General features: G+C 41.5%; 2 protein-coding genes and 1 long non-coding RNA gene across 3 annotated transcripts; 2 read left to right on the top strand and 1 right to left on the bottom strand.

Moving 5' to 3' along the window:
* The first annotated feature begins 79 nt into the window (after positions 1–79).
* Positions 80–17,969, top strand: LOC114142686 (uncharacterized). Its single transcript, XM_028014080.1, has 10 exons — positions 80–809; positions 2,098–2,511; positions 7,332–8,594; positions 9,900–9,907; positions 10,341–10,533; positions 11,477–12,316; positions 12,688–12,716; positions 13,849–14,056; positions 15,282–15,641; positions 16,157–17,969. Exons 1-10 carry the CDS (start codon positions 629–631, stop codon positions 17,350–17,352), a joined length of 4,692 nt encoding a protein of 1,563 aa, XP_027869881.1. The 5' UTR covers positions 80–628; the 3' UTR covers positions 17,353–17,969.
* Positions 17,970–19,269: 1,300 nt separating this feature from the next.
* On the bottom strand, positions 19,270–23,648 carry LOC114143680 (uncharacterized). The gene is made up of 4 exons (XM_028015966.1): positions 23,134–23,648; positions 21,561–22,632; positions 21,306–21,474; positions 19,270–20,885 (listed from the first exon to the last, which is right to left on the bottom strand). The coding sequence occupies exons 2-4, from the start codon at positions 22,153–22,155 to the stop codon at positions 20,759–20,761; spliced, it is 891 nt and encodes a 296-aa protein (XP_027871767.1). The 5' UTR covers positions 22,156–22,632; positions 23,134–23,648; the 3' UTR covers positions 19,270–20,758.
* On the top strand, positions 22,552–23,024 carry LOC114143714 (uncharacterized). The gene is made up of 2 exons (XR_003595300.1): positions 22,552–22,640; positions 22,955–23,024. It is a non-coding gene; the product is annotated as an uncharacterized LOC114143714 (long non-coding RNA).
* Positions 23,649–27,272: the final 3,624 nt, after the last annotated feature.

Genomic DNA, 27,272 nt, shown 5'->3' with positions numbered 1-27,272 from the left:
AGCCACTAAAGGATCAACTCTACATGTTCTCTAGAATAGAAGGTACTCCTGGTTCAGTTGATCTGTTTTTTGTCTCTGCTCTGTTTTCTTAAACTAAAAGACAGAAACTTAAAGTTTCATAAAATGGAGCAGTTAGTGGCTTCATCTAGGAGAGAAACAGACAATCTTAAAGGCTACAGGATGAAAGAGAGACAGGAAGTTAATCACAGCAAAACATCACAGACCCGGTGTTGCTTTAATGCAGAGTAAAAAAATGAGGGAACCTAAAGTTAAAAGCTGAAATAACAGCAAATAATGGAAAATTGGAGAGTAGTAGGAGAACGCAGCATGCCTCCAGAGGTAGCTCAGGATAGCCAGTTTTATACTGTAGCTATGTGGAGGTAGAGATAACCAGTTCTTCACCTCACATTAGAGGTCATAATGTTATGCCTGATTCGTGTATATTAAATTCTAATGACGTCAGATCTTTAAAACTGTCCAGCAGAGCTTTGACCTCTAGAGGGCGCTCTGTGTTTACAGCTGTGGACTGCAGTAAAGCCTGTGGCGCCGGCAGGGGGCGGTAACGAGACAGACCCTCTGAAACCGGAAGTGAGCCGTCCTTTTGTTGCGCGGTGGTTTAGCCGTGAACATGTCCGGCATGTCTTCGGTCCAGCATCTCAGAGAGTTCATCAGCGAGCGGCTGGCTGCCGCCGCGGAGGAAATCTTCTCGGTCTTCCAGAGAACCGTCGCCCAGTACGAGGAGGAGCTGGACCGCCAGCGCAGGCTGCTGGACGGCGCCTGGAGACCGGACAGCGGCTTCCAGGCAGCAGGTCAGGAGGACCGGTTCCGCTTCACCAACACAGAACCACCCACCGTGGACTGGATGGGTGACAGGCAGGCGAACTACTGAATACATAAACATCGGAGCTTAAAAAAAGACAACACAAATATATATACAGTTTTAATCTGTTATTCAGGTTATTCAACCATCAGATTAGAGCAAAGTGTTTTTCTAGAAATGATAACTTACTAGAAATGTGGACTGTAGATGCTGACATTAGCGTTAGCTGCTACTTGTTTAGCATTTAAATGCTACTTTAGCCCTAAAAAGCTTCGCTTATTGCACAACCTGAACACACATGAACCACTCGTCTTTTCCATCGTCCAATCAGATTGTTCTTACAAGCAGAACTGAACTGTCAGTGAGCCAAGAAGAGCAGCTGCGATGTTGTTAGCAGATGTGCACCAGATTTACAGACGTATCAGGAACACGCAAATACAAAGGTTCCGGTTTGGGACGTTTTGATATAAAAAAAAAATGAAATGTTGAACATTTTTAACGCATTCAAATTCACGTAATTAAGTAAAATGAATGCGTTAGAGACCCAGCCCTGTTATTTATTTGTTTCTAAAACCGACTGACATTACGATGCCATACTTTTTTTTCCCAGGCTTGTTTTCTGAGGTTATCAGTTTCTCTTCATTTTCCAAAATGTGGAAATCACTCACTTGTCTTTCTTTGCATCAAAACATCAAATTAAAAGTGAAAACTCTAATTTTGAATTTTCATAATGAGATAAACACATTTTTATTTAATATAGAACGCCAATATAGAATATAGCGCTCAATAAGTTTTATTTTTCCACAAGCCAAGTTATTTTTGCAGGTCTGACCAGATTTCATTCAGCAGCAGGATTAAAAATGGTTCAATGGAATTTAAAGGATCTAAACATCCCATAATATCTCTGTCTGTAAGTTCAGGCTGGAAGCTGAAACTCCACCTGAGCAGATGCATCATTTGCTACAAATAATCGAGCTAAATTATTGCTGCTGTTGACTCTTAGTCCAGAAAATTTTCTTATTTAAAAATGTCATTATTTGCATATTTTAATGTATTTCAAATGTATTAAAATGACTAAAGTAGATAAATGAAAAATCTGCAGAATGTGCCAATTTTCTTTATCTGATTAATCATCAAAATAATTGATAGAATAATAAGATAAATGATAGCTGCAGCTGCACTTTGGACCATTTGTGGTCCTTAGTCTCCACCTGAATGATGACCGGGTGGAGCCAGCTTCTCTTTCCTCAGACTGAATGTTTTCTTGTCTTTTCCAGATTTCCCTCGGTGTTCTGTCAGGACGAAGCAGATCCCTGCTGAGCTGCAGCTCCAGAACCAGCAGGACTCCAGTTTGGACCATCCACAGATCAAAGAGGAGCAGGAGGATGTGTGGAGCGCTCCGGGGGACGGACAGGTGGTCCTGAAGCAGGAGGCCGACGTCCTGATGGTGGCGCCGTCGCTCCAGGACGGAAACCTCAGCGAACCGGAATCAGACCGGATCCAACAGGAGAGACCAAATCGGGATGGAGGCTGGACCGACGAATCCGGGCCGGACAGAGACACGGAGCTGAAGGACAGCCGGGACAGGACCCTGATGGACAACTGTCCCCTGTTGGAGAGTAAAAGAGACAGAAGAGACGGAAAAACCTCGGAGAACTCAGGAAGCACGACTCACTACAGAATCCACACAGGTGAGAACCTGAATCAATTATCTCTAATTACTGATCAAATACTGCAAAATATGAAGCTTTAAATTCATGAAATGCGTCAAAACTGAGATTTCCCACGATACTGAACACATCAACCAACTGCCTGCGCTTTGATGCAGAATTTTTAGTTGAATAAAAGCCGGAAAATGTTGAGGAAAGCTGGGATCATTTTCAAATTCCTAAATTTCTTGTTGGATTCAAAACTGGAACTTTTCATTTTTGATGTTTATCTCGGAGTTATCGCCACCTGCTGGTCAAATGAAGGTAGTTCAGTGCTTTTTCCATTTTGAGGCATCTGGGGAGGATTTCTGGCCTAATTTGGAGACATTTGTACATCAAATGAAAAATATTAAAATGACAAAAACATTGAAGAGCATAAAACTATTAGATAAATAAATGAAGCAAACAGTTCATCAGTCAGATTCTTTGATCCAAAGCTGCTGGAACTGAATGTTTTCAATCCAGATTTAAAGGGATCAGCGGTTCTGTTCTGTGTTCGCTTCGCCCTGTAGCTAGTTTCCATCATTCATTATATTACATTATTAAGGAGGCCAGTTTCATGAGGACATTGCATTTCTGCACCTTGATACTTTGTGTAGCTTTGACCCACTGGCCTCATGAATAGTCACTACTCTAGTGGCTTCATGATAGTTTGCACTCATGTAAGTGAAAACAAGAATAAAAAGCTTCTATAGCAACTCGTCAAAATAATGGGCACAAACACACTAGTTTGATGTTTGAACCTGGTGTGGTTACAGCTTTTGCTTCATAAGGCTTCAGATTCAACAATATTTTGCATTAGGAGCAAAGTACAATTAATTTTTTCATTTGAGGACATCAATACTATATTTCATAATTTATTATGCCATAAACATGTAAATACTTACAAGAGTTTACAAATATGAACAGTGGTGGTCACCGCTAACTAAAACATTAGTCCTGCTAACTCTAAAGCACTAACACTAAAGCGCTAACGCACTAACCTCAAACATTTGATTTGTTCATTCTAAAGAACTATATCAACACAGTATTCACTGAAAGCTAATGCTAAAGCGCTACATTCAGTCATGTTGATACCCACCATATGTCAATAACACATTACATCATTGAATATCATCCTTAACAGGGTCAACTCTGTCATTACACACCATCTGTGCTTTAAATGAAAACATTTATGTAGTTAAATGTTTTCAAATTTAGCAAAAACGCTAAAGCACTAAACTGAAAATTAGCTTTGCTATTAGTGGATTAGCCTAAGGATGCTCACCACTTGTAAACATTTATTGTAAGTGGCATTTGCTCACACATTTTGGTTTGATAGGTCTGGAAATATTTAAAACTGCTCACAGTCATAAAAAGTTCTTGCAGGTGGTATGTTTGTCTAACCAACTAACATCATCTAATCATCTAACAAGCTACATTATTTATTAGCCACTTTTCTGTGGTATAGATTTTGATTTGAATTTGGGGTTGATCTTATCATTTCAGAGAAACTTGCATTGTCAAAAACAGAACAACTGCTAATGGCCATGGTAGACAACTCTGAGGTTGAAGATTTATCAGATGGAGATGACAACGATCCAGTTGTTGATGACAATGTTTTTGATATTGACCTCTTACCTGTCGAACAACTGTCTGATGATTCCGAAGATGATAATTTTCCAGAAGAGGATTCAGATGATGATTCACTGCCTGATGCAGAAGAAGATGATCACTATGGCCGTGAAGATGGTGACGGCGAGAACAGGAGTGAACTACGACATCCACAGGCAAGCAAACGCAGACATGAGGAAGAGCGTGGGGAGCAAGAACCCAAACGCAAGAGAGAACCTGCTGGACATGGAGATCGCTGGAAGTTTGCTCCTTTCACCCCAAACTTAATGCAGTTTCAGGGTGAAGATGACGGCCTGAAAGACATGCGAGCTGATTGGCAGCCACAGGAATACGTGGAACAGTACATAGACGCTGATCTGATGAGACTTCTCTCCGACTGCACAAACGCCACATCACTGGCCAAGACAGGAAGATCTCTCAATACTTCTGTTGATGAGATCTATCACTTTTTTGGGGCAGCTATTTTGATGTCTTGTGTTCATTATCCAAAAACACGGATGGTCTGGTCAAATGCTTTGGGAATCCCTGCCATCAGTGATGTAATGTCACGTGATCGGTTCTTCAAACTGAGCAGCAATCTCAAAGTTGTTGTTGACAATAACGTTCCAGGAGATGAGAGACAGATCGACAAGTTGTGGAAGGTTAGACCTTTCCTGAACCGCATACTTGAAGGCTGCCGCCTTCAGGCTCGACCAGAGTGTGTCTCAATAACAGAGCGGATGATTCCGTTCACTGGAGCCTGCCCATTCCGACAGTATGTGCCTCTAAAGGACAATCCAGTTGGCATAAAGAACTTTGTTCTGGCATCTGGAGATGGAATCGTCCTGGACTTTGAAGTCTACCAAGGTGCAGAGATGCTGAGCTCACAAGTTGAGGCCTCAGCAGGTTTGGGATTAGGAACTTTGGTGATCAAACGTTTGTCTGAAACTTTGCCTTCTGGTACTAAACTGTATTGTGATCGATTCTTCATGAGTGTGCCAGCTGTGGATCACATGCTGAGAAAGCAAGTGTACCTGACTGGCACAGTGATGAAGAACCGGGTCCCCAAAGCAATGAGGAAGCTGCCGAGTGACCGAACCCTTAAACAGCAAGGAGGAGGTGCTTCAGCAAGCGTTACAAGGACAGATGGGGAGCTTTGTGTTGTCAAGTGGTATGACGATAAGCCAGTTGTCCTTCTCTCTGCTGCTCATGCAGAAGAGCCTAAAGACACCTGCCAGCAATGGTCAAAGGAGGACAGAAAATATGTGACTGTTATCCGGCCAAGCGTTGTACGAGAGTACAATACCAATATGGGCGGAGTTGACCTGTCGGACAGGATGAGGAGCCGCTACAGAATGAGCGTCCGCACTAAGAAGTGGACGATCCGCATGCTGATGGACTTCACCGATCTGGCTCTTCTTAACAGTTGGCTGCTGTACCGCCAAGACATCCAGGAAAACAAGAACCCATCAAAGGCTAACATGAAGTTTCTGGAGTTTCGCATGGTGGTGGCTCAGGTATTCCTCACCAAGCACGACATCCTCGAGGCTCACGTTTCATATGCCGAGGGACAGAATGCACATCCTCCACAGTCCAGGAAAAGAACGCGGGTCATCCCTGTCCCACACGTCTCTGTTCGAACTTGTTCTGCTGCTCATCTCCCAGAGGTGATGGACTTGAAGAATTCGATGCGCTGCAGAAGCCGGGGCTGCTCCGGGAAATCCAGGGTGCGGTGCATTAAATGCAAAGTGTTCCTTTGCTTGCAGAGTGAACGCAACTGCTTTGCAACGTTTCACATGGGCCTGTAGGCTAGTTCAGGAAGGCCACACTGCTTGTTGCAGAAGTTTTGGCACTTTTGTTGTTTAGGGCCTGATGAGGCACTTTTGAAAGTTTCCCAAAGGCCAGTATGACTGTTGTGGATATGCAGACTGCTTTTGGCACAAGTTTTCTGCTACTTCAATCGTTGGCTAGCCATTCTAGTTGCCTGAAAATCATCCTTTGTTTTATGCTGTAATGTTTGAAATAAACTTGTTTTATAATTTTTAAGATAATCATGTCTTTATTGTGTCTGTAGCAGAGACAGACCCGGAGTTGTCATACAAGGCTGTTGCCCTCCTGGGTGGCAATAATGGGGTGGATTGCAATAAATGTTGTTGTGGTCAGGACAAGAGAAAGAACTGTTGCCAACTTGATGACTTGCTATATTTAGCAGCTTTTCAGACTTTTGCTAGCTTGCTAGCTAAATATTTAGTTCTAAATGAAGTATATTAAAAAAAGTAAAATACAAAGCTGACATTTTAAACAAATGAACAAAATGAACCTTTTTTTAGTCTCACAACAGGCCAGATAACTGAATTTTTTGCTGATCATGTTTAACTGTGTAACTTTGCAAATGACGTTCATGCTCTGTACGAGGGATTGCTGCAAAGTCAATGACACACTTCAGACTTTTGTCCACTGTCGCCCCCTGCTGGTTCAGGAGAAGTGAAGTCAATGACTTGATGCTCCGCTCTGCTTCCTTAGAAACTTTTACAACTCATTTAAAAAATAAAGTGAACTTAATGCCCGGTTTGATAACCAGGATTAGCTGGAACTGACCAATTAGAATATTTTTTCTGTAAAGTGTTTTGAAACAACATGTTGTGAACTGGTGTTAAAGAAATAAACTATTCTAATAAATTGAAGTGGATGAAAGTCAAATTCCTGATATAGTCAATCTGCATCTGCAGTCCATCACTGTCACTCAAACACTGGGAAAAAACAAGCCAGTTAGCATGGCTAACCATGGAGGAAGATCATTTTGGAGACGCTAATTTATGATTAAAGCATCTCTGGAGGTCAAGAGACTGTTTTAATAACAGAGGACAGAAATCTAAAAACCTGGTGCAAAAACAGCTTCTTACCTGAAGAACTTTATGCTCACAAACGATGACCGAGAGCTCCTGACTGCGTCTGTTGCCATTAGATAAGCTGTCGACTGTTCTTCATCCTTTAAACATTGAGGTTTTCGGCCTCTTAGCTGTGATAACACATGTTCTCTAAGTTTGCATATGTGCCAAAGGATTGAAGGGGGCGCTATATGCACATTTTCATCATTATATACTTTTCTGTAACTACATTGCATCTGTCAGCTGCAAACCTTAATAGCGTAAAACTATGTGCATAGCAGCAGAATTATCCTTGAACTGAACATTTTGTTTCTCCTCCAGACTTTCCAAAGCATTTTCTCCGGAAGGAGGCGAATATTCCTGTTGGCCAGGCAGGGAACTCCAGTCTGGACCAGGAGCAACCGGAAGCTCCTGAGATTAAAGAGGAGCAGGAAGACGTCTGCGTTCGTGATGAAGATGAACTGGTGGTGAAACAGGAGGTGGATAGCTTCCTAGTGACGTCTGATTATGAGGAAACTGACCACAGTGAGTCAGAACCAAACCAGAACGCCTCCCATGCAGCCGAGAGGCAGCATCAGGAAGGAAACTTGGACAAGGACTCGGGATCCAGCCAGAATCTGACAAGTCAAAGTAACGCAGCAGACGTTCTCCCTCCATTCGATAGTGTCTGTAATTCTGACTCTGGTAATAAATCGACAAAATGTTCTGTCTGTGGGAAAACCTTCAGCAGCAACTTCAAAATGCGGAAACATTACAGAATCCACACGGGAGAGAAACCGTATTCCTGTAAGATCTGCAGGAAAGCTTTCCGGGAGAGCAAGTACCTGTCGGTCCACATGAGAACTCACACTGGGGAGAAGCCATATTCATGTGAAACCTGTGGGAAAAGCTTCAGTCAGAACAGCCATTTGAGTTCCCACAAGAGAACCCACACAGGGGAGAAGCCGCACCCCTGCAGCACCTGTGGGAGGAGGTTTGCCGAAGCATCGGCGCTCAGAAACCACATGCTCACCCACACCGGAGAAAAACCTTTTTCCTGCCATATTTGTGGGAAAATCCTACGGTACAGCAGCAGCTTGTCGGCTCACATGAAGATCCACACTGGAGAGAAGCCGTTTGTGTGCAAGACCTGCGGGAAATGCTTCAGCCACAACAGCAGCCTGATTTCCCACATGAGGATCCACACTGGAGAGAAGTCGTACCAATGCACGACATGCGGCCGCTGCTTCAGCCACAGCACCACGCTGCTGCGCCACACCCGCAGCCACACCGGGGAGCGCCCGTACTCCTGCGCTACCTGTGGGAAGTGTTTCAACAGCAGCAGCCACCTGAGCGTCCACATGACCACCCACACCCGGGAAAAGCTGTACTCCTGCACTATGTGCAGCAAGCGCTTCAGCCACGGTAGCAACCTGGTGCGCCACATGCGGACGCACACCGGCGAGCGGCCCTACTCCTGCCAGGCCTGCAGCAAACGCTTCAAAAGCAGCACTCACCTGTCGCGACACATGAAGACTCACAGGAAGGGTCGCAGTCCGGAGGTGGAGATAGTCCTGGAGGACGGCGGCGCTCCGGCCGCTCAGAGCTAGCGCTGCACGGTCCGACTCAAGACTTTCATTCTGCCACAGCCAATCAGAAAGCTTTAGAGCAGGGGTCTCAAACTCCAGTCCTGGAGGCTTGCTGTCCTGCAACGTTTAGATGAGCCTCTGCTGCACCATCTGAACAGAATAATTAGGCCACTAAGGTTCTGGAGAACTGATCTACACAAGGAGGAGGTCATAAAGATATTTCATTCCAGTGTTTTGTACCTGTGGCTCATCTAAAACCTGCAGGACTGCGACTGGAGGCCTGGAGTTTGAGACGCCTGCTTTAGAGCCACAACTGTGGTTGTTTCAATAATTCAATAATTTTGGTTGTTTAGTGTGAGCCGATCATGTCTGACAGCGCAACAGGAAACAAAGAAAAGACTTTCAAGGCCATCAAAAATCTTGACGTTTTTAAGGGAAAAGAAGTAAAAATGGTTTTGCGTGGAAAACTGAAAGGCGATGTTGTCCCGTTTCTGAAAGCGTTTCGATTTACTGCTAAAAAAAGTTTGATCTCTGAGATGAAGCTGAAGTTCAATTTTACAAAATTCCAAAAATAAAAAGCATTTTTCACATTTAAATATTTAATTTACTTAATTTGCACATTTTTATTTTTAGCTTTTTTCTTTTGTTTGTTTTTCAAATGTTAGTAAAGTTAAAGTATTTTAGTTTAGGTTTTGGATATTTAATTTTTTTAAGTTTAACTTGTTCTGTTTTTTTATGCCTCGGTCACAGCGTCTTCCTCATCGTGTTGCCTTCAGGAATTGTGGGAACTTTCTACTCTATTTAGACTGTTTATGTTACAGACAGATCTTCACTGAACAATCAGAAGATAAAATGAACTTTATTGATCCCAGAATTGGGAAATTATTAGACGGCCGCACCATCAACCACAGGAAACAGACATTATGCTCAACATAAAATATAAATAAAATATAAATGTCAGTATACTGAACTAGAAAAAAATGATATAAAAATGTTTACAAATCCTGACCACCTGATTAGTCGCTTCCATAAACATCCACTGTCCGTCTGATGGGAGGTGAAGCACACACTGACTTCGGACAGGAAGTTTGTTTTGTTGTTTTTGTTCTTTTATTTTGAAGACCGCTAACCTCTGAGGACAACTTCCTGAAGGAAATGACGTCACCTGGAGGGAATTTCCTCCTCAGACTCGGTTTGTTTAGTAGGTTATCTAACCTGTATCAGTTTGTGTGTCATGTATATAAAATAGCAGCTTGTATATCTTTATTTATAAATTCTTTGTTATAAACTTTATGGCTGATGTTGTCCGCTTCTATTTCAGGCTGTTGGGTCGGATGTGTTTATGTAAAGCTTTTCCTGAACTGCTGGTTCTGAAGAGACCCGATGAAAATCTGATGAAAATAAAATAATAAAAAAATCAAACTTAACTTTGGAATCTGCTGAAGTTTGTTGCCTGTTTTCCTCTTCCTGACCGCCGCTTTTCATCAATAAAAATCTGATTTTTTTATGATTATATGACCCTCGGTGGAACCGATGCAAATAAATAAAATAAAAACTGCTCATCTAAATGGGATGACTTGCAGCACCATTGTAAAATTACACAGTGAAAAATTGACATCAATAGTTTTGGATATTTAGTCTGACAAAGAGAAAAAGAATTACTCTGACTGAGCTGTAAGACTTGGAGTTTCCGCTAGAGGCGCTGCAGCAGAACTGGGCACCGGAAGTTGACCCAGAGCGAACGCAAGGCGCTATCAGCTAGTTAGCCGTGAACATGTCCGGCATGTCTTCGGTCCAGCATCTCAGAGAGTTCATCAGCGAGCGGCTGGCTGCCGCCGCGGAGGAAATCTTCTCGGTCTTCCAGAGAACCGTCGCCCAGTACGAGGAGGAGCTGGACCGCCAGCGCAGGCTGCTGGACGGCGCCTGGAGACCGGAGGTTCGGCTGGACCGGACGGGTGAGGACGAACCTGTTGCTTAGACCTGTTTTAAGATGATCCAGGGCAGAACCAGAACCAGGCGGGTTCGGAAATGTCCTGTTTGTTCATATGAATCTGAGAGATGAAACCAGAGTTGGATGAAGCAGCAAAGATGGGACGAAAGTAACAGTAATTCTATTTATACTGCAGGAAAAGTGAAAAAGTATCCAGTAAAAAGAAAAGCTAATAAAGTTACAAGTAACTGAGCGGAATATTTGATTTAATATTAACAAATTATTTTATTTCCTCATGGTGTCCTTAAGGAGGGACCAGAGGGGGCTGCGGCCCACTGGGCATCTTTTGTTTATTTATTTGTTCATTTCATTCATTTACAGTATAAAATGAAGGTGTTGACATAAACAGGTTTTGACTGAAGGAATAGTTTGAAGAAGAAAATATATCGTCTGCCACTTCTCTCAAAAGCCAGTTTACTAGATACATGGACAAGCAGAACAGGCAGTTTGTATCTACAAAGATGAAAATAACATTATACATAAAATATCAGTCAAACTGAAAAGTAGGTTTTGTATAACTAGTCTTAAAAGTCAGTATAACTAGTTAAAATAGAACAGATAAAGCCATAGGCACAGGAACTGGGGAGAGCGAGGGGGACGTGCCCCCCAGTGATGAACTCGTTCCTACATAAAACCATAATCATCTCATTTTCTGCTTCTGAGTGGACCTGCATAATTAAAACTGCTCTAAATGTTGCCTGTGAGACATTTTACTCAGTTTCTAAAAATTCAAAACGTTTTGATTTGTTTTTGCAACTTAGATGAAGTTCAGGTCAAACATGGACAGAATTTTTCTCTCTGACAAAATAACTTGGAAGAGTTTTTATTTTATTTCCATTGTTTTGCTTTTCCAGATAAAATGAAAGTATTTTCATTTTCAGCTGTCTTTGTTTTGTTTCTCCCTGCAGAACTTCCTGTTCAGTTCCTGAGGAAGGAGGAAGAGGAAGTTCCTGCTGACCAACAGGTCTGGAAGTCCAGTCCGGACCGGGAGGAACCAGAACCTTCCCGGGTCAAAGAGGAAGATGATGCTCTCTGCTTCGCCCGTGATGAAGAGCCGCCGGTTCTGAAGCCGGACGCTGATATCACCATGGTAACGTCTGCTGATAGCGAGCCAGAACCCAGCAGGGACCGGAGCGTGTCCGAGTCGGAGACCCGAGGCCCGGCGGGAAGCTGGAGCGATGACTCGGACTCGGCCAGAGATCGGACTGGGTTCTGGAGCAGCCGGCAGGAAGGTCAGGACCCAGACGCTCTGACTCCAAACAGCGGCCTGCTCGGCGCTGCAGCCGCCGGGGTCAGAGGTCAGGATGGAAGTTGGATCAAGAAGGAGCTGGAGCCGAAGAGGAGACGGGTCAGGAAGAGGAGCAGCGGTTCCGGCCTGGTTCCCGGTGGACTGGGGCTGCGGCCCGTTTCCTGCGACGTCTGCGGGAAAGCCTTCAGGTGCAACTCGGAGATGCGGGTCCACTTGCGCGTTCATACGGGCGAGAAACCGTTCTCCTGCGACGTCTGCCAGAGGGCGTTTAGCTTCAAGGTCAACCTGTCCGTCCACATGAGGACGCACACGGGAGAGAAACCGTACGCCTGCCAGTTTTGCGAGAAACGCTTCTCGGATCACTCATCGCTCCGGAAGCACACCAACGTTCACACAGGAGAGAGGCCGTACTCCTGCGCCGTCTGCGGAAAGCGCTTCAGCCGCAGCAGCCACATGTGGCGGCACGTCAGGGTCCACACCGCAGAGGCTCCGCCCACCTGAGGGACGGCCGCAGGTGCAGGCCTGACCCAGTCAGTAGGTCCGGTCCGGGTCCAGAACTTTGATTTGTTTTTATCATGTTTCTGTTGAAGCAGCGACCCGATGAATCGTTTTGGTTCTGCTGGATTTTACAGCCGAGACCAGAAGTTTACATACAGCCAATAAAAAAAAACAAATCCACCATTTTTATCTCTTCTCTTGTTTCAGAATCACTGAAATTATTTCTGTTTGCTAAACGACTCAATTATGAGAAAAAGAATCTGCCAGAGTTTTATGGATTGAGCTTAACGCGTTCGTGTTGATTAGTTAATTACAAAGATTTTAACGCATTAAAAATCTGAACACAGTTAATCACTCTTTTGGTTTTGTCAGGCTGGAACCTTCGTATTCTCACGTTTCCGGTACGTCTGTAAATCAGGTTGGCGGAAACGGAAACCGACGAGGAGCTTCCAGGCCAGGAAATTAAATTATGGGAATGGAGTTAGAACCCCATGAAAATAATCGCACCATTACCTGAATAAAGGAATGACATGGAAATAAAGTTACAATGTTATGAGAATAAAGTCTGAAAATGTGTTATTTTATATTTATTTGTGTTTTTTTTTTTTATTTTACTCTGAAATACCAGTATTTCCACCTAATTTTATATTTTTTTCTGACATCATTTTAAATATCCTCACCTCCCTAAAACAATGGCATAAATCATTTTGTGCCAAAAGTTGTTTTTTTTTGGCAAAGAAAATGATTTATGCCATTATTTTAGGGAGGTGAGGATATTAAATCGATGTTATGACAGCTTACGTAATACTTGAGTTGCATTTTTAATAAAATCTTTTTTTAGTCTTATTTTAGTAATTTCTTGGATGAATATTTTCTAATTGAGTAAAAATACGTGGAAGCAGAATTCCCAAAAAATTATATTCAACTAAGAGTAGAACTACTTCAACATATTTTTACTCAAGTAAAAGTAAAAAAGCATTTGGTAAAAAAATCTACTCAAGAACAACTGATCAAACGAATCATTTAATATTGAAAAATTACATAATGAGATGGATGAAAATATAAGGTTAAGTGGAAATTTTGGTATTTTAAGAGAAAATTGCAATAATTCTAAGTAACTAAAAATAAAATCAGTTTCTTTCAATATAAAACTAAACTGCAGGTGTGTGTCTGGTGAACGTTTAGTTAAAAATGTTCATTTTTCATAAACTGGGTAGAGAATCCAGATATTTTATTCAATTAAGAGTAGAGATACTTTATAATGAAATTACTCAAGTAAAAGTAAAAAGTACAGTGTAGTAAAGTACATTGTCACTTGAGTACATTTTAGTGATAATGTAATTTACTGTTGCTTGTGTAGACTTTCCTTTCCAGTGATTATTATTGTTCATAAAATTAATATGCTGTTTATCTGCGCCGCATGTTTCGGTGATATTCTCGTTTATTGATGACATTCTGATGTCCGTCCTGCATCCCGCCGGCAGAGGGCGGTGTTGGCAGCCCCGCCCTCCTGTGACACCCAGGCGGATGTAAACAGCTGCGGTGAGTTTAGCCGTGAACATGTCCGGCATGTCTTCGGTCCAGCATCTCAGAGAGTTCATCAGCGAGCGGCTGGCTGCCGCCGCGGAGGAAATCTTCTCGGTCTTCCAGAGAACCGTCGCCCAGTACGAGGAGGAGCTGGACCGCCAGCGCAGGCTGCTGGACGGCGCCTGGAGACCGGACAGCGGCTTCCAGAGAGCAGGTCAGGAGGACCGCGGAGCTGGTTCCGACCCGGTCCAAGAGGGTCGGATCTGAGCTTCATGGTCCGTCTGTTAGTCTAACGGGGAGGTTGTTCCTCTGCGTCAGAACAGCAGGCCTGAATCCAGCCTCCATCTTTACTCTGACCGCAGAATCAGGGGGTCACCAGCTGATCCACAACACCACTCGGTGCCCAGGTGACCCAGCGGACCGCTGCTGGCAGAACATCCCGGCGGTACTGAGACAATCAGAACCGACTTATAGCTTTAAATAAAATATGGCTTAAAAATAAAATGTATTATTTTTTCATACCAGATCCGATTTTATTCGATTTCTTTTCTAAAAACTATAAAATAGATGACAAAAAATATTTTTAAAAATTGGCTTTTATTTCAATCATTTTTCTGTGAGTTGTACAATAGAGTATCAGACTATGAGAATTTTATTAAAGAATATAATCATAATATCAACAGAATAAAGACACAGTTTAACCTGAAAACGTCCTAAAATTATGAGCAAAAAGTCGCTTTGACATGAGCAGCTCACGGTTAAAAGATGAAATATTTTCTTGTTTGTAAAATCGATACCAACGATTAACTTCTTCATTTAACTTTTTTATTTATTTAGTTAGTCTAATTTGAAAATAATAAATCTTTTTTGATGATGTATGAAAGTGTCTGCATGTGAAACTCTCCAGTCTGGTTTTCTTTCCGTTTTTCTTCCAATGATCCAGATTTTCCTCAGATTTTGTAACCTGATCCGGATCAATAGTCCTGAAAGTCTCAGCTGATCAGTAAACAGCAGCAGGTCTGATCGTATTTCTGGAGAATCAATCAGCTCATCGATATCGGCTCAGATTCAGATGGATCCTTACGGAGCTTTTTATTAGTTCATAGTGATAAAAAATCTGCTTCATAAAAATGTAACAATTTTATACCTAAATATTACAAAAATAAAATCAAAGTTAAACAAAAGGTGTAAATTTACCAAAAAAGCAAAACAACTATAAACTGTAACTTATTTTATTGCATTGTGTCAAAAGTTTACATACCTATACAATATTGAGGTTTAAAATTATTCAACCTAATATGAAATTTAATTTATTGAGAAAAAGCAAAGGATTTTAATAAAAGGTGTTGAATAATCTGGGTTCCAGTTATGCTGTGGACCAAAACGGAGCGTTGCCACGGTAACTATTAATGTTTTAAAATCTTCCTTTCTTCCATCAGACCTGCTGCGACAGTACCTGTGCAAGAAGCCGGAGATTCCTGCCGCACCGCAGCTTTTGCACCAGCAGGGGGCGTCGGCGCTGACCCGGCAGCAGCCAGAACCTCCGGAGGGAGCAGAGAGTTTCCTCCCCAGAGCTGAACGGAGGAGCCTGGAGGAGCCGCTGGTTCTGAAGCAGGAGGCGACTCACCCAGACGGACGCCGCAGGGCTCCAGAACCGAAACGGAACAAGTTTCCTCTGGAAGGAAGAGAGCAGACCAGAACCAGGAACCCGACCGGCAGCAGAGAGAGCGGCTCCACCTCAGAGAACCGAGACCAAACCCAGAAATCAGAACCAACCTTCCAGCAGAACGCAGAAACAGGTGAGAATCTGAGAAGGTTCACCTGCAGCTGAGGAGGATGACCAGTAGGGGGAGATTCTGCAGATCAGACGGTCCGGATCTCCACCACTTCCTGCACCAAGAACAGCCAACCTGCAGGTTTTCTTCAGGTGAACTGCAGGTGGAGCTCAAACGTTCTGTTCATGTCTGCACAACTGCTTAAAGGGCCGGTAGCACGTAAAATCAACGTTTTTCATCTTTTTATCACGTTAGAAAGTTTTTCCCTCGTTAAAACATTCCTGCAGTGTTGCTTTGATTCTTTGAAATCCTTTAATCTCCATGGCAACCAGTCAGTTGCAAACTCCTGGGTGGACCTAGCCCCGCCTTCGAGGAGCAGCTCCTCCCCCACTCAGCTCCTTCAGACTAGCAGCAGAAATTAGCAAACAGCTGCTGAGCTCATTATAGGAGCTGCTGCTCAGAGCAGCACTGGTAAAAACGATGAAGGGTTAATAGAGGAGCCAGACATTTAATCAGTTTCTTTGTTTTTCTCTCTGCAGATGCTCCACAGCGTTGTGTCTCCCTGGAGGCGGAGCCTCCTGCAGACCAGAAGGAGCAGCAGGAAGCAGAACCTTCACAGATTAAAGAGGAGCAGGACGAGCAGCTGATGCTGAAGGAGGAGATCGACTCCTTCACCGTGACGTCGGCTTATGAGGAAAGCGACGGAAGTGAAGCTGAAGGAAACGGCGAGCAGAACGTTTTCCTCGGCTTCCAGGAGGGAAACTGGGAGCAAGAGTCTGGATCAGCAAGCAGCGCCGACCCGATGCCACGTCCTAAACTCATGAGTTACAGTTACAACCTGAGCGCTGAGAGTCCGAGCAACGCGGGGACCAGCGACGGACCCTCAGGATGTCAGCTCTGTGGGAAAAACTTTGGCAGCGACGCAGAATTAAAGGAACATTTTAAAATCCACGTGGTGGAGAAGCCATTTTCCTGCAACGTGTGTGGAAAAGCTTTCAAATACAACATCAAGCTGCTGATCCACATGAGGACGCACACTGGGGAGAAACCATTTTCCTGCGAAATCTGCGGCAAAGGTTTCAGCCAGAAGGTCAATCTGAACGTCCACATGAGGACGCACACGGGCGAGAAGCCGTATCTCTGCAAGACCTGTGGAAAGAGGTTCTCTGACCAGTCTGGCTTTAAACGCCACATGACCATCCACACGGGCGAGAGGCCCTACATCTGCAAAACCTGCAACAAAGCCTTCAGGTACAGCGTCCACCTCATGGTCCACATGCGAACGCACACGGACGAGCGGCCGTACTTCTGTAAAACCTGCGGCAGAACCTTCTCCGACCCATCCACACTCCGGAAGCACACCATGACCCACACGGGTGAGAGATCCTACTCCTGCCAGACCTGCGGGAAGTGCTTCAGCGACAACAGCAACCTGCTGCGGCACATGAGGACGCACACGGGTGAGAAGCCGTATTCCTGCGAGATCTGCAGCAAAAGCTTCAGCCAGAGCAGCAACTTGATGCAGCACATCCGCACCCACACGGGCGAGCGACCGTACCCCTGCGGCATCTGTGACAAGAGCTACAGCCACAGCTGCACGCTGCTCAAACACATGAGGAGCCATTCGGGCGAGAAGCCATACTCCTGCCAGCTCTGCGGCAGATGTTTCAGTCACAAATGCACGCTGCTGAAGCACATGAAGATCCACACAGACAGCGGTGCTGTGCAGTCCTGAAAGCCCTGAAAGCATCACGTCAGGAGGCGAGCTGGTCGGCTAGTCCGCTCACATCCTTTAAATGTTCCTATTCTAGTTTTTCTTCATTTGTTCTTCATCTTCTCTTTTCATAACTGAACTTTATCATCTCTGGGAGAAAAACTGAAATGATTTGTTGATTTTCTGTGGAGCTGCAAACGGAACAAAACATGTTCAAAAGAAGAAAAACCGACGACATAAATGCTGGTTCTCCTCACCGCCAGCACCAACATCACGCATACGCAGAAAAATATTAATAATATTTGTATATTGCAAATTTTACAATGTTTTTTGAAGTCTGAGGATTCCGAAGGACATGCAGTGATTCACCACTGATGGTTACAGACTGACAGGGGTAAGGATGCCCACCAGGCCCAAAACAGACAGAGCGGAGTCTGAACCCGCAGCCCAGCAGTTACAGGACGAACGGCTGGAACTGCTGGGCGTTACAGGCGCCCAGCGTCAGCAGCAGAGAGTCAGGAACAGAACAAACATTTAGTTATGAGAATAAATTCACAAAATTACTAGAACAAAGTCGTAGTATTACAAGAATAAAGCCATAATAATATGAGAATAATGTTGTAATTTACCTAATTAAAGTTGTAATAATACGAGAATTTTGTGAATTTTTTCTCGTAATTAAAAATAACTTTCTTTTAGTTTGACCCGAACAATGTTTTGAAAAATGACTTTTTTTGGCAATCATCATCTTCATCATCATCTTCCTTCCGGTAGCTGTAGCATCTTCGCTGTAATTCATTCATCTCAGCTGTTTGCTGCTCCACATTTACAGAGATTTTCTTAAAAGTGATATAATAAGCTAAAGAAAACCAAATATGTTTTAGTGGGGTGTTTTTAAAGAGTAGATGTTAATATAATACACCTGGGCTGTGGGGAGAAACCCCACAGCTGCAGCTCAGTTCATCTCCAAGAAAACTGTTTTATTGCTGAAAGTCCGATTCACTGTGAGCTGAGATGAATCGCTTTAACTTCCTGGTGTGAACTGAATGAATCTCAGCCTGGATTCGTTTCCACGGTCTCGCCATTTGTTCAGGAGTTCGGCTTTCCCCGCCTTCCTCTGCGACAGAGAGATGGATGTAATCCTGAGGAAGAAGTGATTGTAACTGAGACCAAACAGTTTCCTGTCTCTGTAGATCAGCGGTGTCCAAAGTGTGGCCTGGGGGCCAAATGTGGCCCTTGTGTGGCCCCCAACTGCAATTCAAAAATGATACAAATTTGGCCCGTTGATGCAGATGGAAGATTTTAATTTGTAATTTTCTTACAATGGAAAATGTAAAGTACAACACAAAGTGTTTGTCTTGTTATAACCAACCTTTAACAAAAGATAAAACCATGTTTATTCAAAGAATTTTATTGAAATTATTTACCAAAATCAGCTTTTATTTAATCTGTTAAACATCACTAAAAATAGCAAATGTTTTGAAAGAAAATGAGAAAAAAATCACATTCAGGTTTTGGAACTACAATAAATATCTATTTCGAAAAAAAAAAAATCATTTTTTTTATTTGCCTGATTTAAGTTTTTTTTGGACCCAAATGACAAAAAGTTTGGACACCCTGCTTAGATCATCGGTGTTTGTTTTCCGTCTCCTCCTGTTATCCTGAACGTAACCATAACGACGCCAACAGGAACTCGGATGAACTCAAACGTGAGTTCATGGGGTTTATTTGAACTCTGACCTCTGGACTTCACCCTGCATGTCTGGAAACGTCTGTGAAAGTAGAAACAGGTGAATCAGTAAATGCTGCCGTTCAAAGTCTGGCAGGTTTTCCTTCAGCTGTTTGTGTGAATTAATGACAGAATCAGATGAAGAAAACCTGAGAAAACGACAAATCCACACCGTAAAAAAAAAAAAGTCATTTTTATGGTAAAATACTGGCAGCTGTGGTTGCCAGAATTTAACCGTTAAAATTACAGTCAGACAATTTTTACAATTGCTGATTCTACAGTAATAAATGGTGTTTTATTCAACCTTTTACTGTAAAAATGACAGTTCTTACCATTGAAATTGATCAAGTTTTATCCTAAAATTACCATTAAAACAATATTACAAATACATTTAGAGCCATTAAATATGAAAGTATTTTGTTGTAAAATTAACAGTCTAAATTATAAAATATGTCACTGAATTCCTGCACAATTACAGGGTTTTGTCTGTATTTTAAACAGTAATTAACCGGCAGCTGTGGTTGCCAGAATTTCACCGTCAAAATTACAGTAAGACATTTTTTACAATTACGATAAATGAGTATTGGTGTTGCTGATTCTACAGTAATAAATTGTTTTTTTAACCTTTTACTGTAAAAATTACTATTATTACCATTATAAAAATGATATTTTGTCCTAAAATTGATATATAAGATGCGGTTCATGCCATGAAATTTGAAAACATTTTACTGTAAATTTAACAGTTTTACCATGCTAACATTTCCCTAAATTACTGTATTAATTCATGTTTTGTCTTTATTTTTCAAAGGGAAAAAACTGTAAAAATGTAGGATATTCATCCTTTTCTTTAATGGTAAAAGAGCACCAGTATTGCTGATTTTATGGTTAATTACTGACTTTGAAGCCATAATGTTATATAAAACTAAGAAAAATAAACTTTTTGGCTAAAAATTAACATTGAAACATTAAAGAAATGTTTAGTTAGTGCAAATTGTGAAATTAAAAAGTGCACATTTACTTGGTAAAAGTATCAAATCGATTAGAGCAGCTAAATAATGTGTTACCAGTTTTGTCTAATGGTAAAAACATGGAAAAGTATAAGTAAATTTTACATAAAGTATCCAAAAACCAAACTTTATTGTATTTTTTCCATTTAATGAAAACTTTTTGGGCTGTACAAACTTCTCACAACCCTGTGAACACTGATTACAAAGAACTTGTAACATCTTCCAAAAAGCAGCAAGCACTTATATTAGTGCAAAAGTTTGAACAGATATGACACAACATTATCACATCAATCCCGGTGCAGTGTGTTTCAAATGAATAATCCATATCATATGGAATTGGCACATACACAGAAATAAGAACTTTCTAACAAATGTGCTGGGCACCACTGTAACCTTTCTGAAATAGATAACTAAAACTGTTCACGTTTGTCAGGTTTTTTGACTTGAAACTTGTAAATCACCACATATTCATTAAGCCGTGACAGTGGTGCAGCATAAAATCTGTGTTATTGTCATCTGCTATATACATATATATAAAAAAAATGTCTAACATAAATTTGCAAGATTTAACATGAAGATGAAAAATGTGAAATCTTACAGTGTAAACCTTAAATACCAATAAAATGCAGTTTTCAACATACCGCAACATAACAACATTACACATCATATCACATGACTCACAAAGTATGGTCTAAGTCCACTCATGGTCTGCAAGGTCAGCGATGAGCGTGAGGACTCTTGGGTTGACCGCAAAGATCTTCCTCCTCTTGCTATGCTCAACTTTTGTTCCTCTCTCCGGATTAATTGAAAAGAAACACCTTGAAGAAAAGAAATTTTATTGCATTTAATGTTATGTTTATAAATGACTTAACAGAAAGATTTCACAAGATCCAGCTTTGTGGTGGCGGGATTCAGTGGCAGAGCCAGAGGAATATTTAGTGACAGGCTTTTGTGCCTATCCTGCTTCACAAACAGACTGAAGAACTCTTCTGTCTCCATGGCCATAAAAAATATACAATTTAAACACTTCTCAGCAACAGCAAAGAAATGATAAAATATTTTCACAGTTTCTACTGGCATTATTTCTATCATGAATATTTAGATTTAGCAGTTTTTTCCCCTCCATTTCAATTGTCTTTTGTATTTATTATATTTCGGTAACTAGTAACATTCTGATCTATGTTGTGAAAACTTTATCTTGCTGGTAAATATAGACTGTGTGTAAGTATAAGAATTACCTCTGGAGGAACTCCAGTGTTGACCGCAGTCCCACTGGGTAGTGTATATTAAAACAGTAGTAACTGCCAAACATCAGGCAGATGGCACAGGAGAAGGCAGTGATGTGGTCATTGATAATCTTCTGATCAATACTCAACATGAAGCAGTCTGCAGTGAAGCAAGAGGACCCTTTGAATAAAAAACATGAACAAATATATATCACAAAAAGCCCGTGTGAACCATTCAACTACTTTGTCAACTTGGTTCAGACATACCACACACAATAAGGCAGGGTGTTGCTGGCACATCCTCCATCTCAACCTCTTCAGCAAGGCTCGTCTTCTCAACATAGTGGAACATATGCTCTTCCTTCTCACCAAAAAAAGCAAGTAGAAGAAGAATCATCTCCGTACAACCACTGGACTGACCTTTTTCACTTGCTAACTTGAGGAGAGACTCCAGAACTTGTTTTTCTTTCTGAGCAAAAACAGTTTTCAGGAAGTTGACGATGCGCTCCCCCTTTTTGTCCAGATTGGTGAAGAAGGCTTCCATCAGACCGATGCCAGTAAGTTGCTGGAAGTGTTCTGCCATGCCAGTTTCATGGAACAAAAAAGGCCATTCTTGGCATAGCTTCAGGATGCTTGTACCTTTATTGATGTCCTTTCGTTGCGTGTAATAGGTGGACTTGATAAGTTCTTTCACATCTTCTGCAGCATATTTTTTGTCTTTGAACATCTTTTTCATGTCTTCTTTTTTCTTAAGCTGACTCTCTACAGTCTCAGAAAGGGGCAAAAACTTTGGCGCCCAGTTGACAGCCATATGTGTCTTGAACACTGGCTTTCTGCTCAGCAGGTATCTCATCAGTGTCATTATCTGATTCTGCCTTGCATTTAGTTATCTTTGGTGTGTCTTGTCGTTTGACATTTTCAATTCTTGCCTGGAGTTGTTTTACCAAGGAATGATAACCAAGTCCAATAACGTCACCATCAATGACATCCTTAAGTGACTTTGGATACCTGCTCACCATCCTTTCTGCTATTTCAGTAGTGTTGCGTTTGGTTGGATTCTTGCAAATCAGCATCATTTCAGAGACAATAATCCTCACCATTTGTCTTCGAAGTCGTGCACTTGGCCTTTTCTGTCGTTCCAAAGTCTGTATCAGCTCTTCTGGAAGCTTCTGCCACGGTATCTGAAAACTGTCAACCCAGGTTGGCAAAACTGGGGAGCAGCTCAGGGAAGGCGATGAAGTAGCAGCAGACGATGGTTGTGAAAGTGAGGCTGCAGATTGAGAGGACTGAACGGACTGTGGAGAGGAGGATGCCCCGCCTGAAGTTGAAGCCATTGAGTCTGGAAAGGTACAACACATGAAATTGAAAAACATTAAGTATATAAGTTTTTGGTAAAGAAAAAAAAAATGTTTATCAAAATAAGATATACACAATATGCTTAAATCTCACAACTGCAATTATTTTGAAATATCTTATCGACTGGTCATATCAAATTAAGTTATACATAAATATATACAAGTACATGTACTTTTTACTGTTACAATTTTTCATCATTTAAATTGTGTTAGTGATATCAAAATTACTTGTGTAAAGTAATGTTAGGGAACTGTTAATGTAGAGTGTTTCCTTTTCTAACAGACTGTTGTGTGTCCCCTGCACAGGAACTACCAGGTGTAAATGAGAAGCTGTACATTGTTGTCCTTGTCAAATAAACAAACATATGAAATATGATTGAAATGTGTCTTTGTTGACCTTTCATTTTCACTTTTGATCTGTAGTTAGGTGTAAAGCACATGTTTTTATGCAAAAGTTACACAAGACTATATCTCAAAATACTTACTATTTTGGGCCCATGCAGCAACCAGTCTTCTGGCCTGTATGGGCTTCAGCACAGGCAATAAGTCTCCTTCGGTGATATACTGGAAATCATCTGTGGTTGTAGTGCCGAGTTTCTCCAACACATCCTCTAAAGCAGCCAAAACTTCCTGTGAAAGACCAGGAAGCGCTGCTCGAATGGCATCGCGGATGTCCTTTTGTGTATCCATCATATCTGTTGAAATACAGAAAACTAAAAAAAGGTTGATCTCTGAACCATTAATATCAAGCCTTTACACTGCCAAAACACTATGCTTTAATGGTACAAACCGATTCCCATCTTTTATGTAAGATGATAATGGCCACATGTCAATCAGTTTACTAATGTGTCTGCATTCTAATCTTCTTGTTTCATCCTTTACAAAGTACATGTGGTAGTGTGGAAGAAATTCTCCACGATACACTCTCATCAGAACATGAAGTGCAGATTCATCCTTCACCAATGTAAGGATGAGTTCAACAAACTCCAGTGACTCATCATTCCTACTGACTACAAATTGGCCCTTCTTGTACGTTATTCCATTATACTGCACATCTGTGGGAGTCATTGTATTGTTTTCAGTGAACCCAAAATGAAGAACTGCACCTTTAACTTCCTCACTGTAAAGTTCTAAATAAAATGGTGAGCCATCTTTTATTTGCAAGGTTGGGAGAGTCACTGTTCCAGCAGAAAGAAAGGCCTGTAACATTTGATGTCTCTCTGAAAGAGTCAAACACAGATTTTTGAAGTTCTTCAGTTGTCTGGCACATCTTTCAAAGTAACTATGTTTGCTCTCGAACCGCATGGTCCAGAGCCTGATGAGTGGACCAAATTTCAGAATCAGCCCTGGATAGTGCTGTAAATAATGAGGTTTAGGTCTCGCTGCGTTATCTGGAAACAATACCTTCCTGGTTTCCAAATATTCCTGGATGAGAACATTCAAATATGCAACCTGAGGCTTGGAAATTTGCTGAGCACAAATCAGGTGAACAATATCCTTTAGCTGCAATGTTAACTGCCATATATCATCTTGTGAATCCTGCACCTTATCACCAATTAACAGAGGCAACAGTCTCAAGAAATTCCAGTTTTGTACTGCTTGTCCACTGAGTTTCAGTGCTTTTGGAGTGACAGCACAAGGTTTGGAACAAGCATCTGTTGCTTTGTATTTGAATTGTCTGATGCGCCTGTTCAAAATTGTGTATGTCAGCCATTTCTTTTTGACAATCGTGTATTTGAGATAAAGGGCAACATCATATGAGAGGACACCCTCGAAGATGTCATGGCCAAGACAAGGGGGCATGCCTGGTGAACAAACATTAAAGTTCTCTAAAGTATTAAACACTGACCTGAACTTAATCCCCTGTACGTCTGTCACATCCTCTCTTTCCAGCTGTTCAGTGGCAGATTGATACGTTTCTGGAGTCCGCTCTGGTCCAATGATAGCTGGATTTTCACTCTGAAATTCAGACTGAGTAATCAGACAATATCTGCAGAAGTACTGAAATGTACTGAAATTTTCCGTAAAACCCCCGATGCAGTGAGAGCCCAAGTTGTCTCCAGCAATGCAATACAGTGCTCCTTTCACAACTGATTCATCTGCCATAGTTATCCCATTCTCCTCTAGTATTTTCAAGTCAGTCAACAGTTCTGAAAAAACTCTGGAATGGCCAAATTCCTTGAAATCCTTCTCTCTACACAACAAGACCAACTGCATATGATCAGTATTTGATCGGACATGGGGTGGCATATTGAGTAGAGAAAAGTAAACAGCCAAGATCTTGTGTTTTTTTTTTGCAGATCCCAATGGGTTCACAACTTCAAATGCATCTTGATAGAGAACCAGCTTGAGACAATTTTGGTTTTCTTGAAAAAATACGTTGGACATAAACACCTTACCATCGTCACAGTCAGAGAGAACATCAGCTTTTGAAACGCCATGAGCCATCATTAGGCCCTGCCAATATTTGGAATCTAACATACCTTTTAACGTATTTAGCACAGGAACATAGTACGCAAATCTATCTTTTCTGTCCTCATCTTTGCCCAACAACACTTTTTTGGGTTCCCCATATTTGAACATGTCTTTAAAACACTGGGCTCTAGAATAAGCAGTTCTCATCGGCCCTGTGTGGCAAGCTGAGAACAAGTCCGACTGTTTTACTGTGTCACAGATTTTTGCAATGTCTTCATCTGGAAATGACATTTCTTTAAGAAGCAAGTTCAATCTATTTAAAGAGTATGTCTGTCCCAATTCATGTATATTCTGCATCTCTTCTACAATGTTTTGAATGGTAGATGATAGAAGAAGATGCTGTCCCTGTAGTTTTATGTAAAACATACAGACATTTCTAAGATACAAGTCACTGAAATTTGGTCCATCCATGACTGTGTCTTCTGCATCTGGCACACTGGAATCTTTTGTGGTAGCACTTGCAGCACTCTGAGTATCTTCATTACTTGTTTCACAAATCACATTTTCCAAATAATTTTTATGTTTCCTGGAGATGTGAGAGGTAAAGGAAGATTTTACACGAAACACAGAGGTGCACCCTTTCACAGGGCAAGTTACTTGGCGCCCCTCTACTATTATGCTCCTTTAAGTGAACAACCAAAGCTTTTATCCCTTCACACTGCCAGTTACAAAGTGGAACTGTGCATTTTAATTTTGTTAAACTTGTGTCCAGAGCAACTGTTGGCATGCTATTATGATGACGATAGAAGTGTGCTTTTAATGCTGCATAACCAGTACACACCTGCTTGCAACCGGCTGCAACACACTTGAACATACGCCTGGGTTCGTTGCGATGCAGTTTGCAATGGAGAACAAAGGCTTTAACAGATTTAACTGTTTCTGCACACAGGTTGCATGAATACATCTTAAATATATTACTTCGATGGATAGCTTACAGCGATGGCGATACAAAACAGATGTAAGCAATAGCTTTGTGGAGAGGCTAACTTTCCACAACTTTTTTTTTTTCCTCGTTTCCCCTGAAATTTCTTTTCAACCAACCGAATGCAATTCAAACTATTTGTTTTCTGAAATGTTCCGCAATATTTCCTTACCTGAGAACGAGAGACGATCAGACGGAGAAGGTTGGATGATGAAGTCTCTGCACAATCTGAGCGGAATAGCTGGACAAAAACGCGAACCGCCGAGTGCGACGGGTCCTCAAATGCAGCGCGCTGATTGGTCCGTTCAAATCCACAGCTTCCAAAGTACCGCCAGAACTCCACTTCGCCCGTCCGCGCGGGCCAGGTGCAGGGGCCCTGTTAATGGCCCCCTGTTGGGCCATTAATTAAGACTGACTACAGGCTGCCTGCCAGGTCTACAGGCAGGAAACTTGACTTACATGACTTTTGTTAAACCGAATAAATTATATTACAATATAGACTACAAATATCTCTAAAACATTTTCTGTGACTGAGTACAGATTATTTTAATTTATTTGTTAATGAAAAAAAAATCCAATATTGGCAACAAGATAATTTACAGTACAGAACATTTCATGGAAAGATGTTTAATTTCCATAATTCCATTCAAAAAGTCAAACTTTAATAGATTCCAGATTCAGGACCCACAACTTAAGACGATTGTAAGTATTTGTTTATTTTTACATAATTTGGGCTATCAGGAGAATTAAATGCAAATTTTTTTTCATTTCCACAACAGTATGCATATTGAACAGTTTTGAACTGTATACTTTAGATTAATTAAATGTAAAAAATTACGATATGCACTGCTAGAAAAATTATAGTATATTTTTGTAATTGCCACAGCAGTATGCATATTGAACAGTTTCGAACTGTATACTTTATAATTATTGAATGCAAAAACTACGGTATACATTGCTAGGAAAATTACGGTATGCTTCTGTAATTGTCACAACAGTTTGCATTTTTAACAGCTACTAACTGTATTACTTAAGAAGGATGAGTGCAAAAACTACAGTATGTACTACTAGAAAAATTACAGCATATTACTGTTAAAAGTATTACAAGATTTTTTTAACAGCAGGGCAATGTAAATTTTCTGAAGAAAAACAGTAAAAATTACATTTTTTCCTAATTATCTTATTTACGGTAATTACTTGTTAAAGAAACAGTCTAAAACTGATTTC

The sequence above is a fragment of the Xiphophorus couchianus genome, chromosome 4 (assembly GCF_001444195.1).
Source record: "Xiphophorus couchianus chromosome 4, X_couchianus-1.0, whole genome shotgun sequence".
Classification (NCBI taxonomy): domain Eukaryota; kingdom Metazoa; phylum Chordata; class Actinopteri; order Cyprinodontiformes; family Poeciliidae; genus Xiphophorus; species Xiphophorus couchianus.
Note: the sequence above shows the minus strand (reverse complement) of the source record. Positions and strands in the feature narration are given on the sequence as shown.